The sequence below is a fragment of the Aquarana catesbeiana genome, linkage group LG01, assembly GCF_042186555.1.
Source record: "Aquarana catesbeiana isolate 2022-GZ linkage group LG01, ASM4218655v1, whole genome shotgun sequence".
NCBI lineage: Eukaryota > Metazoa > Chordata > Amphibia > Anura > Ranidae > Aquarana > Aquarana catesbeiana.
Window position 1 is genome coordinate 64381511 of NC_133324.1, and position 16713 is coordinate 64398223.

General features: G+C 42.9%; 1 protein-coding gene across 2 annotated transcripts in view; it reads left to right on the forward strand.

Moving 5' to 3' along the window:
• Window positions 1-16713, forward strand: part of MYO5B (myosin VB) — a 394698-nt gene that overhangs the window by 368488 nt on the left and 9497 nt on the right. For both annotated transcript variants that reach the window (XM_073619562.1, XM_073619572.1), the window contains 5 exons: window positions 1763-1914; window positions 4798-4887; window positions 6350-6500; window positions 10498-10786; window positions 14442-14616. In XM_073619562.1, coding sequence (XP_073475663.1) covers window positions 1763-1914; window positions 4798-4887; window positions 6350-6500; window positions 10498-10786; window positions 14442-14616 — 857 coding nt within the window. The remainder of the gene's footprint in view (window positions 1-1762; window positions 1915-4797; window positions 4888-6349; window positions 6501-10497; window positions 10787-14441; window positions 14617-16713) is intronic.

Below are 16713 nucleotides of genomic sequence, written 5' to 3' on the forward strand. Positions count from 1 at the left end.
ACATGCATAAGCAACACGCAGAGTGCTGCAACACACCATAGTGCATTGGAGTATGTCAGGACTCCAATTTTTGTGGCACATCTGATTTTCAGGGCAATTTGGTGTGCTGGCAACCTATACATTTCAAAGGGGCTGTCTTACTGCAACGCACATAAATGCGCAACATCACGCACATGAATGAATGTTTAACGCGGCGTAAAAATGTAAATGGGTCGTCGGTGATTAATTCTTTAATGCAAAAGACATTTATTAAACATGTGGAAGCCATCCATGTTTTCCAGTGGTGTAAGCTTACCATGTGGTAGCAAATCAAAAGTTTTTCAGAATGTTCCATTTGCATGTGATCGCTTCTACATACAAGATGTAGCTTACACCACACATTAGAGACATTCGTTCTGTCTGTTTAGCGATCAGTTACTACACAGAGTCATTTTAGTGGCATCTGAACATCTCCCACACACAGTGCCTTGAAAAAGTATTCATTCCCCTTGAAATTTTCCATATTTTGTCATGTTACAACCAAAAACATAAATGGGTTTTATGGGATAGACCAACACAAAGTGGCACATAATTGTGAAGTGGAAGGAAAATGATAAATGGTTTTCCAAATTTTTTACAAATATGTGAAAAGTGTTGTGTACATTTGTATTCAGCCCCCCGGAGTCAATACTTTGTAGAACCGCCTTTCACTCCAATTACAGCTGCAGGTCTTTTTGAGGATGTCTCTACCAGCTTTGCACATCTAGAGAGGGACATTTTTGCCCATTCTTCTTTGCAAAATAGCTCAAGCTGTCAGATTGGATGGAGAGCGTCTGAGAAAAGCAATTTTCAAGTCTTGCCACAGATTCTCAGTTGGATTTAGGTCTGGACTTTGACTGGGCCATTCTATCATATGCTTTGATCTAAACCATTCCATTGTAGCTCTGGCTGTATGTTTAGGGTCGTTGTCCCGATGGAAGGTGAACCTCCGCCCCAGTCTCAAGTCTTTTGCATGCTCCAAAAGGTTTTCTTCTAAGGTTGCCCTGTATTTGTCTCCATCCATCTTCCCAACAACTCTGACCAGCTTCCCTGTCCCTGCTGAAGAAAAGCATCCCCACAACATGATGCTGCCACCGCCATGTTTCACAGTGGGGATGGTGTGTTCAGGGTGATGTGCAGTGTTAGTTTTCCACCACACATAGTGTTTTGCTTTTAGGCCAAAAGGTTCAATTTTGGTCTCATCTGACCAGAGCACCTTCTTCACAAATGTTTGCTGTGTCCCCCACATGGCTTCTCCCAAACTGCAAACAGGACTTCTTATGGCTTTCTTTCAACAATGGCTTTCTTCTTGCCACTCTTCCATAAAGGCCAGATTTGTGGAGAGCACAACTAATAGTTGTCCTGTGGACAGATTATCCCACCTGAGCTGTGGATCTCTGCAGCTCCTCCAGAGTTACCATGGGCCTCTTGGCTGCTTCTCTGATTAATGCTCTCCTTGCCCGGCCTGTCAGTTTAGGTGGACGACCATGTCTTGGTTTTCAATTATTTATTTATTTGTTTAAAAAAAAACTGGAAAATCATTTATTATTTTCCTTCCACTTCACAATTATGTGCCACTTTGTGTTGGTCTATCACATAAAATCCCAATAACATAAATTCACATTTTGGTTGTAACATGGCAAAATGTGGAAAATGACAAGGGTTATGAATGCTTTTTCAAGGCACTGTAGATCTATTGTTAACCATCATCATCCCCCCTTTATAATTGTTCTATCTCTTGCAGACCTGAATCCTGAGCTGACCTCTGCGACTGTCCCATGTCTGCCTGCGTACATCTTGTTTATGTGCATCAGACACGCCGACTATATTAATGATGATCAAAAGGTCCACTCGCTGCTCACCTCCACCATCAATGGCATCAAGAAAGTGCTTAAGGTAAAAGCTCAGCATCTATCAGTGTAGATAACATACTGCAGAAATTATATGTCTCCGTTATAGTATAAAATGAATATTTCGGTCAATCACGTTCTTCCAGTCAATTATTATTTTCACTTCTTACTACTACAGTTTTTTATATTTCCGTACAGCAAGCTACAAGCTCTGTTACATTATAAGACTGAGACTTAAAGTTCTCAGAGCTAGTTATTTTTCTCTGAAGCCTCAGCTCCATATTCTGTCATAGGAACTACAACTGACATTATCAGAGCCTGCACAGGATAGACTTTAAACATGATATATGCCATCAACTGCATGGACATCCAAAAGCCTTTATATTCATAGAGGTTCATTCCTACCAATGGGTTGCTTTGAAAAAAGAGCTACATGCTGCAATTTTGTTGGATCGACATTTCAAAATTTAATTGTGGGGCTTTGAAAAATGCTTGATAGTTTGTGCATTTTGAAATGTTTTTGGTGAGAATAAACCCCCAGTGCTCCTGAGAAAGACTACACAAAAAAGTATTTTCTGGAAACGTTATCAGCGATAACTTATCTGTAACTAATCTATAGTAAGAGTTGTAGCTGTAATTAGTTTCATTATGTAAGTCAGGGGTCTCAAGACTTTTTAAACAAAGGGACAGTTTTCTGTCTTTCAAACTTTAGGGGGGGCCGGACTGTGGCCAGTAGGAGTAGTAAATGTCCTGGTGTCAGTGGGAGTAAACGCTGTCCAATCTTTTGTATTAGGGAAGAAATAGTGTCCCACCAGTGGGACGAATAATGCTCCATCGTTGGTGTCAGTGGGACGAATAGTGCTCCATCGTTGGTGTCAGTGGGACGAATAGTGCTCCATCAGTGTCAGTGGGAGAAACACTGCTCCATTGGTGTCAATGGAAGGAATAGTGTCCCATCGGTGTCAGTGGGAGGAATAGTTGTCCCATCGTTGGTGTCATTGGGGAAACAGTGCTCCATTGTTGGTATCAGTGGGAGGAATAGTGCTCTATCGTTGGTTTTGGTGGAGGGAATAGTGCTCCATCGTTGGTGTCAGTGGTACGAATAGTGCTCCATCGTTGGTGTCAGTGGAAGGAATAGTGTTCCATCGGTGTCAGTGGGACGAATAGTGCTCCATCGTTGGTGTCAGTGGGAGGAATAGTGCTCCATCGTTGGTGTCAGTGGGAGGAATAGTGCTCTATCGTTGGTGTCAGTGGGAGGAATAGTGCTCCATCGTTGGTGTCGGTGGGACGAATAGTGCTCCATCGTTAATGTCAGTGGAAGGAATAGTGTTCCATCGTTGGTGTCAGTGGAAGGAATAATGCTCCATCGTTAGTGTCAGTGGGACGAAGAGTGCTCCATCGTTGATGTCAGTGGAAGGAATAGTGCTTCATCGTTGATGTCAGTGGGAGGAATAGTGCTTCGTCATTGGTGTCAGTGGAAGTAATAGTGCTCCATCGTTGGTGTCAGTGGGAGGAATAGTGCTCCATCGTTGATGTCAGTGGGAGGAATAGTGCTTCGTCATTGGTGTCAGTGGAAGTAATAGTGCTCCATCGTTGGTGTCAGTGGGAGGAATAGTGCTCCATCGTTGATGTCAGTGGGAGGAATAGTGCTTCGTCATTGGTGTCAGTGGAAGTAATAGTGTCCCATCGTTGATGTCAGTGGGAGGAATAGTGCTCCATCGTTGATGTCAGTGGGAGGAATAGTGCTTCGTCATTGGTGTCAGTGGAAGTAATAGTGCTCCATCGTTGGTGTCAGTGGAAGTAATAGTGCTCCATCGTTGATGTCAGTGGAAGGAATAGTGCTTCATCATTGGTGTCAGTGGGAGGAATAGTGCTTGATTGTTGGTGTCAGTGGGAGGAATAGTGCCCCACTGCTGCTGATAGTTCTAGGTAAAAGTCCCAAGGGCCAGATAAAAGCAGGCAGAGGGTTGCATCTAGCTCCCAGGCCATAGTTTGGAGACCACTGATGTAAGTCATCATAGCAGTTTTTGAAAGTGGTTTGGTGCACCCCTTATTGAGTTATCCTACTTTGTTTGGCCCTCTGTGTTCTGAGTTGAGCAACCCTAGTGTGGAGCATTTACCAAACATATGGCTGGCCATACTCGCTAAGGCCCCTTTTCACACTGTGGTTTTGATCAGGTCTGCCTGTCAGTTTTTAATACGGACCTAATCAGAAAGTCCATGCATGCGTATGGCCAGGTGGGTGTATATAGACTTTTACACCACACCGTGCCGTTCCTTCAGAGGTCTGTGCTGTACACAGTTCTCCCATGTGCATGCGTGGGAGCAGCTTGTCCAGTCAGACAGCAGGAGCCCTCAAACCCGGAATTAAAGGGGTTGTAAAGTCTCAAGGTTTTTCACCTTAATGCATTCTATGCATTAAGCAGGGGGCTGGGCTGTCTGTGTCAGTAGATGCAGCAGCAGGACTCGGGAGCGTGCCCCCATGGAAAGCAGCTCTCCGTGGGGTCACCTGATTAAAGAGGAGGAGCCAGGAGCGCCACTGGGGCACCCCAGAAGAAGAGAATCGGGGCTTCTCTGTGCAAAACCCTTGTAAACCCTTAAGTATAACATGTTTGTTATTTAAAAAAGAACGAACCTTTACAATCACTTTAAGACCGGGTGAAGATGGAAGCTCCATCAGCAGTGACAGCACACTGCTGGAGGGCTTCATTCTAAGGCAAATCTCTCATAATGTGCTAGTATGACATTTGCCCCCCCTCCCCCCGAGTTTACCAACCCTTTAATCAAATACCATTATTGTATTAAAGGTCTGTTTTTTCTTATAATAAATTCCTTTGGATCGTATGGTTGGATCTTAGCACTTATTTTAATGAAGGGCTACAAGGGAATTCAGAGCAACACTGTTAAAATGTTTCTCTTTGATTGGCAGAAACACAACGATGACTTCCGGATTACGTCATTCTGGCTCTCAAACTCCAGTCGTCTCCTCCATTGTTTGAAGCAATATAGCGGGGATGAGGTAAGTGTGTTACCGACACCTCCAACTACACTCTATATATATCCACGTAATCATTACACAGAATCATAATGCTTTATATGGGTTACCTGACCTTAGGAGGAGAGCAAACCCATGTAACCCTTGCCACTAAAAAACATACTAAATCAGCCTTTCTTAACCAGGGTTCCCCCCAGAGGTTGTTGGTGGCTCCTTGAGGACAGAGCAGTGCAAGATTTAATTTAATGGTTTTTTGCTAAAGATAGGTTTAGAGCGGTGGGAGGGGTAAGGTTTAGGTTCACCCGGTTCTTTATTCGTTTTTGAAAACTCTCTGCAACCTACTCATAATGCTAATGTACCATGAGTTTTGGTAGGGGTTCCTGAAGACCTGAAAACCATTTAAAGGTTCCTTCCATGGTAAGAAGGTTTGCGAGAGGCTATACAATATTGTCGTTTAATGCTTGGTCCAGCTTGGACCAATGTAACTATGCATATACCATACTTGTGGGATCTAGGGTTGCCACCTTTTTCTTCAAGCCAAACCCGAACACTTTAGAGGCGCATGTCAAAATTTTTGTTGTAGTAGAATTGTAAAAGACCTGGGACACCTTTGGGTGCACCATGGAGAGTAGTAATGCGACGAACAGTGGGTGTGGCCAAACTGCATTAACAGATGGCAACAGATTTGTGTGTGAATATGTGGGTTACTTGGGATGCCACAGTCTGGTCTGAATAAGGTGTCTGGGTTTCAGGCAGCCTAAAACCCGGGCATATGACTTAAAGCCCGGACTGGCCAGGTGAATCCAGGTCAGGTGGCAACCCTAGGAGTCACCCCCACCCCCTCATAATACAGAGGTCAGTGTCACCCGGTTCTTCATAATACAGAAGTCAGTGTGTCCCCCCCTCTCATAATAAAGAGGATAGTGTCATCCTCCTTCATAGTACAGGGGTCAGTGTCACCCCCCCCCCCCACCATAATACCAGGGCTCCCCATAGAGTCCCCCATTAGTTCAGTTGGACTGGAGGTATGTGTGTCCGGGTTTCAGGTGGACTGAAACCTGGACGCATGTGTCAAAACCCGAACTGTCCGGGTCAAAACTGGACAGGTGGTAACCCTAGTGGGATCCCTTTAGAAGCTGGAAATCACTGAAGTAGACATCGCTGCTCCAGTCATCTCCACTAGCGTTCAGGTCCTGTGCCGAGTGGCTGCCCTCCGGCATTCTGAACACAGGAGGTCAACCGCTCAGCATGGGCACCATTCGAAAAGTCCTTTCTCAAGGAATGCAAAGCCTTCTCTGATTTTGTAGAGAGTGTGACATCACCAGCCTCCACCTCCACCAATCGGAGAATGCTTTGCATTCATTAAGGATTCCGTTTTCATGCATTTTTTTTATTTTCAGTTTTCATGATGGAACCGATGATGCTTATGTGAACGTTTCTTGCGCTATGTACAGTATGTGGTAATCATTTTAATATCCTCTTTTAGGGTTTCATGACCAGCAATTCTCCGAAGCAGAATGAGCATTGTCTCCGTAACTTCGACCTCACCGAGTACCGTCAGGTTCTTAGTGATCTGTCCATCCAAATCTATCAGCAGCTCATAAAGATCGCAGAGGCTGTCCTGCAGCCAATGATAGGTGAGTGAAGTGCCCAATCTGGGTGACAGATGGATAATCAAAGAACGGCCTCTGTTGTGTTACACAGAGACCAGTCTTCTGATTTAGAGCATCTGAATTGATCTTTTGCATGCTTTTAGGACACATTCACCCAATAACAAAGTGTGCTCGCTATTTTGTGCATTGAGGGGTGCTCACTTAGGCAACTCATTCATTTTGCACATATTTTTTTTTTTCAGCACAGGGCAATGCAATATACAGAGCCGAACTCTCTATGCACTGATATGCGCTATAATGCAGATTAGACATGTGCACAGTCAAAAAAATTTGTTCGTATTAGTTTATTATTTTTTTCGTTTTTCAGGTCATTCGTTATGATCGCGATTCGTAAATACGTTCATTCGTAAATGCGTTCATTCGTAAATGCGTTCATTCGTACATTCGTACATTCGTACATTCGTACATTCGTTCATTCGTACATTCGTTCATTCGTACATTTGTAAATTAGAAAATTCGGAAATTTGTAAATTCGAAGTTTGAAAATCCAAAAACCCGAAAATTCAAAAATCTGAAATAGTAACTAACTATTAAATTATAGGTATTGTAATTTCCTTTCAAATTTGACTGTCAGTGAATGTAACAAATACAAATTTAACCGAAGTTACGAATTATCCAAAAGGAATGCTGCATCTAAACAAATGGAACGGAACAAATTAATAAAAAATAATAATAATAAAACGTTGTTATTATTATTATTATTGTTATTTATTATTAATTCATTACGTTCCATTCCGTTTTTTCGGATCATTCATAACTTTGGATAAATTTGTATGTGTTACGTTCACTAACAGCCAAATTTAAAAGGAAATTACAATACCTATGAATTAAAAGTTACTAGTAATTACTAATAGTTAAGTTATTATTAGTTAACTATTTTTTCAGATTTCCGAATTTTCGAATTTACAAATTTACGAATTCACTAATTTACGAATGTACGAATGTAAATTTCGAATTTACGAATGTCCAATTTTATCGAATTTACGAATATTCGGAAAAAATTTGTTAAACGGGTTTTCGTTAATTCGGATATTCCCGAATTAACAAATTTGTTGAAATTCGTTAAAAAACGAATTCGGAACGAAACGAATTGCACATGCTTAATGCAGATGCATTGCAGTGCACTGTGGATATATGTCGGTGTCCTAGTTTGCTTTGAATGGCAACACACATCTGCTGTGCGTTGTGGTAATGTACGAACTTTATAACACACATTATGTGTACAAGCACTGAAAGTAGTATGCTCATCAGTGGGAAATGCTTATCAACTAGTTTTTGCCCCAGAGGACACACAGGGGTTGATTTACTAAAGGCAAATAGACTGTGCACATTGCAAGTGCAGTTGCTACAGAATTTACTGGGTGAGGCGAAGCCTTATTTTGCAAATAATAATCATATGCAAGAGAATAAAAAAAAAAAAAAAAAGTGCACCGAATGGAAATTTTGGTGCCGGAACCGAAACTTCATGATGCACTTGGCTGAAACTTAAAATGACAGTTTAAAAAAAAATATTTATTTTTATATACAGTTGTATTATATTCAACTTTTTAATTAATATCATGAATATGAGTTTATTGTCGGCCATTATCGGCACCTTTGGTGCAAAAAAAACCTCAAGAAAAATGCATCCCTTTAAAGCGGGAGTCCACCTAAAAAAAAAAAATATTAAAAGCCAGCAGCTACAAATACTGCAGCTGCTGACTTTTAATAAATGGACACTTACCTGTCCCAGGGTCCAGCAATGTCGGCAGCCAACGCCGATCACTCGCGCGACTCTCGGCAGCTACAGCTAGGTGAGGGAATCGGGAAGTGAAGCATTGCGGAGCAGAGTCGCACTGCACGTCGTAACTGGTCCCCGCTATCTCCTGGGGCCTGTTTGTTTCCCAGGAGACAGCGCGGAGGGACGGGAAAAGACGTAGACTTCCATGGGAGTCTATGCCAGAAAGTGGGTGCAAATACCTGTCTTAGACAGGTATCTGCACCCGCCTCCCCCCTGAAAGATGGCATTATGTATGTCTGCACAATGGTCTGTTGTGCTTCTGTTGTGTTCAAAATCTTGTTTGCTGCATTTTTTGGTCAGTTAAAAAAATCTGCACCAAAAACGCACCTCCCCGTTGAAATGCATTGAATATGCCGCAAGAACGCATCAATAACACACTTGTTATTTGCGCAGTAAAATCGCTGTAAACTCACGGCGTGTGTTTTCGACGCCTTTATCGGCACCTTTTTCTCTATCGACAAAATGCTGAAAACACCATTTTCGGCCGGTGCATCTCTGTAAAAAAAAAAGACAGCATTTTTGCTTGCGTATGATTGGATGATGGAAGTCAGCAGAACTTCCCCTCATTTACTAAGCTCTGAAGCAAATGCCCTTGCAGAGCGCAACTGCACTTGCAAAGTGCACAGTCTATTTGCCTTCAGTAAATAACCCCATAGAGCCTGTGCTCTGAAACATTAGAAGGACAACTGTAAATAAATAAATAAGAATCAGGGTAAATAATAAATGTGAAGTCCATAGGTGAATCCATATGAATTATATTCATCTGTGCAAAAATGTCCACAAGCAATGTGATAATGTATCAATCTCTTTGATGGCAGTGTCCATCATCCATCACCAAAAACCGCAGTGAATCCACCACCAGCTGTAGAAACTGCTTACCAGCTCCTGTAGACCCCTTATTATAGGGGGCCGGTGTACGCCTGTGGCTTAAAACCCAGCTGGGGCCTTTCTCCACGTCTCAGGGCTTCTCCACACTTCCGATGTCACTCAGTGAGTTGGATAGGAGTTGGGCACCAAAGAGAGACCAAAGTCTCTAGCATAAAATCTTTGGTGGGTTTATTAAGTAGTAAAATTATAACACTCACAGCAGTAGGTACGTAAAAGCACCTTAAGTTTGGTGTGTCACAACCAAACAAACCGGTCCGTCGGGACACGAGCGAGATGGTGATGTCAGCACGTCGCTCCGCCCTACTCGTTTCGTCACAAATGACATCGTCCTGGGGCAGAGCTTCCCCTCATTTCCTAAGCTCTGAAGCAAATGCCCTTGCAGAGTGTAACTGCACTTGCAAAGTGCACAGTCTATTTGCCTTCAGTAAATAACCCCATAAAGCCTGTGCTCTGTAACATTAGATAGACGACTGTAAATACCTGTAGACCACTGTAGTAAATACCAGTAGTAAAAGTAAAACAAAGAAGCTACTTTGCTTATGGGCCCAGTGGTACTTTACGCCATTCTGGGTGTAATAACAAAAAGAGATCACAATTGCTGTATATAAAGTTTACAATTATACAACTCTGAGATTCACTCTGTTGTGCTGCGTTATATGTGTTGGTGCACCGCAATGCCATTCATTCTAATTGCACCCCTGTGCACTTTGCCAATACATACGTGTTACAGCATAGTAACGCACTACCGTGCATTGTGGTGCTCTACATTACAAAAAATAATGAATGTACCTTTTGTGGTGCATTAAGCAGCCCGTTTTAAACAAACGTACTGCTGTAAAATGACGCATTGGTAACACACCGCGTAGTGAAGGTTAACACATTTCAACAGTGTGAATCCAGCCTTAAACATGTTGAAAAGGTGACGTTATACTTTAAATGGGATGGTCCTGTCAAACCTGATATGCAACCAGCCACAGTCTGCCCAAATCTGAAACGTCACTCCCTTCTGACAGCTTCTACATCAACTCATGTAACCCCGGGGAAGGGGAGCCATGGAATCTCACTTCTCTGCCTGTGTGATGTCTAATTGTGAATAGTGAACACTTCAAGGCCTTGTATAAATATAATAGAACAATATTCATAATTAATATTATTTATAAAGTTTGTTTATAATTTTTCTGCCTTGGCCCGGTATAGTAACATAGCCAAAATAATTGTGCAAAAAGTGGAGTTACCCTTGAAGTGAAAAAAGCATAAAGTTCGTAATTCAATTCGATTTTTTACTTTTTTTAGTGTCGGCCATGTTGGAAACCGAGAGCATTCAGGGTTTGTCGGGAGTGAAGCAAACTGGATATCGGAAAAGATCCTCCAGTATGGCGGATGGCGGCGACAACTCCTACAGCCTGGAAGCCATCATCCGCCAGCTGAACGCCTTCAATATCGTCATGTGTAATCACGGTCTGGACCCGGAGATTATCCAGCAAGTGTTCAAGCAGCTCTTCTACATGATCAACGCCGTGTCACTGAACAACCTTCTTCTGAGGAAAGACATCTGTTCCTGGAGCACCGGCATGCAGCTCAGGTAACCCACTGCGCTAAATGTGAGGGACACGGCAGCTGCGGCCTTCTGCCTTCCAGTTTTACATCTAAGCAGTGCTAATTTTGATGTCAAATTTCAATTTAGTTTTAGTCCTAGCATTTTGACTAAAATGCCATTTTTTTTTAGGTTTAGTCGTATTTTAGTCATCTGAATCAGGGGGTCTCCAAACTTTCTAAAGAAAGGGCCAGTTTATTTTCCTTAGGGGGGGGGCGGACTGTGGCCAAGGGGAATATTAATTTTCCCAGCATCAGTGGGAGTAAACATCACCACATTTGGTATTAGCGGGAGGAATTCCACCCTATATGGGGAATGGTGCCCCATTGTTGATGTCGGTTGACAGTAGTGTCTCCTATCAGAGGGAGGAATAATGCCCCAAGGGTCGGATAAAGGCAAGCAAAGGGCCGCAGTTTGTTTGGAGACCACTGATCTGAAAACGGAAAGGGAATTTTCTTTTCTTTTAGCTTTTGTCACTGAAAACTTGCAGCTAGACAAAAACTGACGGAAATATTTTTGTCGACGAAATTAGCACTGCGTCTAAGCTGACTGTTTTTCTTTTTCAGACATTGTTCGTATGTATTTACGCGCATTTTCGCGTATATGCTTTTGCGCATTTTTACGCAAATGCACAAAAACGTATTCTCGCGTTCTCCTGCTGCACAATATGTAAATGGATATTTGCGAGCATGAGGTGTAAATTACTGACCAAAAAAGCTGATTTTTCTATTTATTTTTTTTACTGAAGAATACACGGTGCTTGTTTACGCGCCTGTGTGCATAGCCACATTACAATTAATGGGCTGTATTTTAGCTCAGTAAAAAAAAGAAAAAAAAGGGAGTGCTACTAAGAGTACTACCAAAAAGTCAGACTTTGTAGGCCAGGAAACAATGGAGAGATGACAAAATATTCTTCATCATATTTATTGAAAAATACAAAATATAAACATCATATTCAAAAGGGGATAAAAAAACATAGTATCCATGCATATGTTACAGTTTGTACAGTGAGCCCTTGTGCGTCTACGCGTTTCACCATTAGGCTTCTTCAGGACAAGACCAAGGTTCAAAGCCGTAACAAATAAGAGACAAAATAACAAATCTCACTCTATTAGATTGGAATATGCTTAATATGCAGAGCCCAAAAAGGTGGAAAATTTTTTCCAAATTATAAGTAGTAAGTGAATTTCAGGTGTTTGAACAGGGGCAGGTAAGACCTTCACTCCAAAAATATTTTGTATTTTTCAGTAAATGTGATGAAGAATATTTTTTTTTTGTCATCTCTCCATTGTTTCCTGGCCTACAAAGTCCGACTTTTTGGTAGTACTCTTAGTAGCACTCCCCTTTTTTCTCTCTAAATCTATGGATGTGGCAATTTAGTGCTTCTCTTTTTCAATCTCAGTAAAAAAAAAAAAAAAAAAAGCTGTACCGAGCTTTTTCAAGCTGCAGTGTGCAAAAGGCCTTACTCAAACACTCGTAAAACATGTCTCATAAGAGTAAAGAGCACAAGTCCAGTCAGTGTATTTCCTATATTATTAGGTTTTTTTTTTGTCACAAGAACCACTGATAAAGAACTACAGAACACAATAGAGATTAGAGACCTTACTTGTATTGCTGAATAGCTCTTTTTGAATCAGAAAAGTGCTCTTTTTTATAGTAGCACTGAATTTGCAATCTGAAAGCTCACCAGTAGAGGTCACCAGTGCTACATTGCACATTTTCCCTTTGTTCTTGTACTGTCTACATAGTGGTGGTCAACTTTCTTCATATAGGGGACCTCAAGTGCAACCCCTGACTTCTCCAAAAGGGGACCGCACATAATATTCAGTGATTGTAATGCTAGACTTCAGACCTGCCACAGTAGATGGTCATACACCAGGAATATGCAATTAGAGGACCTCCAGCTGTTGTAGAACTACAAGTCCCATGAGGCATAGCAAAGACTCTGACAGCCACAAGCATAACACCCAGAGGCAGAGGCATGATGGGACTTGTGGTTTTGTAACAGCTGGAGGTCCGCTTATTGCATATCCCGGTCATACAATGTGAACATGAGATCGGAGTCATTGGAGATTGGAGACCTGAGACTGCGGCAGACCCTTTACATATCAGTGCTTCTACCTTTTGTGTTCCCTACAGCCCCTTTAAAAATGACGCATAACACATTTGATCTTTCTTTCATCAAGATTCATTTTGAACAATCAGAGGGATAACATTACAAATGGAAGGGATGGACAGCACAGAACCTGTCTAATAGTTTTTAAGATCCATCTGCTCCCTTTGTTTTTTAATGAGACTTTCTTCCTATAGAAATTACTTATTGATCCTGCTAGTCACTTGGACTTCCTCCTTGGTGACAATGATCTGCGGGCTCATAGAGCTTCTGCTGCATTACCACCATGGAGCGAATGCTCCCGATCCTTGAACAAGATCTTTCTACCCGCGGCTTACTATGGGGCCTAATCCTGCCATTTGCCCACATTGGAGGCAGCAATGCCTGCAGGGGGATCAGATGCCTTGCAGTCAACCTGTGATGGCAGCCATACCTCCCTGCTCAATCCAAGCTGTAGATGGACAGCAGTGCAGATTTACTAAAACTGGAGAGTGCAAAATCAGGTGCAGCTCTGCAAAGAAAGCAATCGGCTTCCTGTTTTTTTTTTTGTTTTTTGTTTTTTTGTCAAATCTTAAAGCGGAGTTCCACACAAAAGTGGAACTTCTGCTCATTTGTCTCCTCTCCCCCTCCGGTGCCACAGTTTGCACCTTTCGGCGGGGAGGGGGGACAGGATACCTGTCTTTGACAGGTATCCTGTTCCCACTTCTGGGAGTCCGGGCCCAGCCCGTGACATCACCGTGGGGCTCCCTCCTCCTCTCTCTGTCGCCGGGCCAGAGGAGCGGTGCCTCGCGCATGCGCAGTAGGGTTCCCGGTGTAGAGCTGTAAGGCTACACTGCCGGGTACCCTTACCCGCAATGGCGGCAGCAGCACCCGACAGCTGATGGAAACATCAGCTGCGGTGCCGACATTGCTGGACTCCAGGACAGGTAAGTGTCCTATTGTTAGAAGCCAGCAGCTGCAGTATGTGTAGCTGCTGGCTTTTAATTTTTTTTGGGGGGGCAGAACACCGATTTAATTGAACAAGCTGAAATTAGAAACTGATTGGCTTCTCTGCACAGCTGCACCAGATTTTGCACTCTCCAGTTTTAGTAAATCAACCCCACAGTGTTATTACGCTTCCCAGATAGCCATGCCTTCTGGCCCACCCCGAACAGTAGATGGACATCAATGCTGTAGGCAGGGAGTGTATAGGAATGTCAGTTGATCCTATAACTCTGTTTACAGCGTTATTACGCTTCCCAGGTAGCCACGCCTCCTGGCCCACCCTGACCATTCACTAAGAAATGTAGTCAGATTATTATTTCAGCATACAATGACTTTACTGTTACTTTAACTACTATAATGCCCTGTCTAAAGATCTTCTTTTATTGGCCCTAAGTAGGAACATGTATAAAGAAAACACAGGCTACTGTCTGCAGCTCCCACCCCTGAGGGTTGCACATCAAATGACAAAGGGCCACAGGTTGGACACCAGGGCTGTAGAGACCTAATAGCACACACTGTACCAATGTTGTTTTGTGCTCTGCATAGGTATAACATCAGTCAGCTGGAGGAATGGCTGCGAGGGAAGAACCTGCATCTCAGTGGAGCAGCTCAGACGATGGAGCCTCTGATCCATGCAGCACAACTACTACAGCTAAAGAAGAAGAACCAAGAAGATGCTGAGGCCATCTGCTCGCTGTGTACAGCTCTCACTACACAACAGGTAAGCGTAAGAGCGCATCTTGTCATCCACTCTATGTACCACCTTTACATTGCAGTTTGACTCTAATTAACAAGCACACTGAGTATCCATTAGTTTTATATATATTTCTATTTACTTTACTTTACATCTATTTTTTTTTAAAGCGAAACTAAACTCCCCCCACTTTCTTTCTCTCTCTCTCGTGCCAACATCTTCAGCCATTCTTTTTGTGGGTATCTTCGCCCATCTTGATTGGCCGGGCCGAAATGATTTAACTCTTGTGCATGCACAGCATAGTGTATATTCTAAGGAAGATTGCAAACAGGCAGGTAGGTTTGTTGCATTGCAAAAGAGACATAGCATGTCTCTTCTGCAATAAGGTATCTCCCTTTTTGCAACCAAAATCCTATACTTTCTGCAAGATTACAGCTGTTTGCCCTGTTCTGCTCAAACACCATGAAGAGTGCATACTTTTATTACTAATGCCCCGTACACACAAGCGGAAATTCCACCAGCAAAAGTCCGATGAGAGCTTTTGGTCCGAAAACGCGACCATGTGTGTGCTCCACCGGACTTTTGCTGGCGGAATTCCAGCCAGCAAAAGATTGAGAACATGTTCTCAATTTGTCGGTCGGAAAAAGTTCCGATCTGAAATTCAGATCGTCTGTACCAATTCCGACGCGCAAAATTCCTACGCATGCTCAGAAACAATTAGACGCATGTTCAGAAGCATTGAACTTAATTTTCTCGGCTCGTCGTAGTGTTGTACGTCCCAGCGTTTTTGGCCGTCGAAAGTTCAGCAAACGTTTGTGTCACCGTGTGTATGCAAGCCAAGCTTGAGAAGAATTCCGTCGGAAAAACCATCCAAGATTTTTCTGACGGAAATTCCGCTCGTGTGTACGCGGTATTAGAGCTTGGTTGGTTGCCCTGGCTCAGGAAAAGTGCCTTTTGCACATACCCTTTGAAAGTGAGCTTTTCTTTGGGAAATCCTTTAAAGAATATATTGAGGTGGCAACTGAGGGAAGAAGGTTCCTACCCCGCTACCCACAATCACACCCACCTATTGAATGGGTCTCCTCTACCTTACATGTATGATCTGGTCGCCCCCTCAAGTTGCCATTTTCTACTGCAGGTTCCTTCCTTTCCTGGCAGACCATCCCCCTCCAAACCCACCGGACCTGCTCAGAAGCCCTCTTCATATTGAAGGTTATCCTTCACCCCTAGAAGTGAAGAGGGCGTCTACTAACATTTCCTCCAGTCTAGAATGGAGACCTCCTGGCCTTTGATTTCACTGTGTCTTTGGATAGGTACATAAATAGGTTGTATTTCTGGCCTCTCGCTTCCTTTCTACTGCCCGTTCCTACTTGCTGCTGCACAAAAAGCAGACTGTTTCCCTACACCTCCTTGCAGGTTTGCAGTGACAGAGGGTGGTCATCTCCTTCCCTTTTAGGAAACATTAAAAGGATGTTTGTCTCGGGATTCATATCTCATCATGCCCATAGAAAATCTGTCTAAATTGCAGTAGCATTACCACTGTAGCAAGGTTTCTATAGTCCTTACCACTATGTCAACCGCAATAGACTTCTGCCTGCTCTCCTACCGACCTTCTGCTATATTCCTTTTTTTTTTTTCTTTTTTTTTTTTTTATTATTTAAAGATGTGACACAGATAAAAATAAAAGGACAACTTTTCATTGCTTATAAATGGTATTTATAAGCGCAATAAGAGCGCAATAAGCACAACCGAAACTCAGTGCTGGATTGCAATATGCTAAGACAAATATAAAATGTAATAAGAGAAGAAAAAAATTGAAAGAAATGCATGTGAGTAACGGGAACCCTTCAATCAGGCTGTGTTGATGGTAAACTTGTTTGAGGAACGATAGCCTCAAGTTTCCAGGAGGATCTGCTACACCACTAACTGTAAGTGCCGGCTCACACAGGGGCGACTTGTCAGGCGACCTAGCCGCTTGACAAGTCGCCTCCCGTTCTGTACTACGGAACCGTTCTAATAGGAGCGACGCAAGTCGCTCCGACTTAGAAAAAGGTTCCTGTAGTATTTTTGGGGCGACTTGCATTGACTATACAGAAGTCGTTTTGCAAGTCGCCGCTGAAGTCG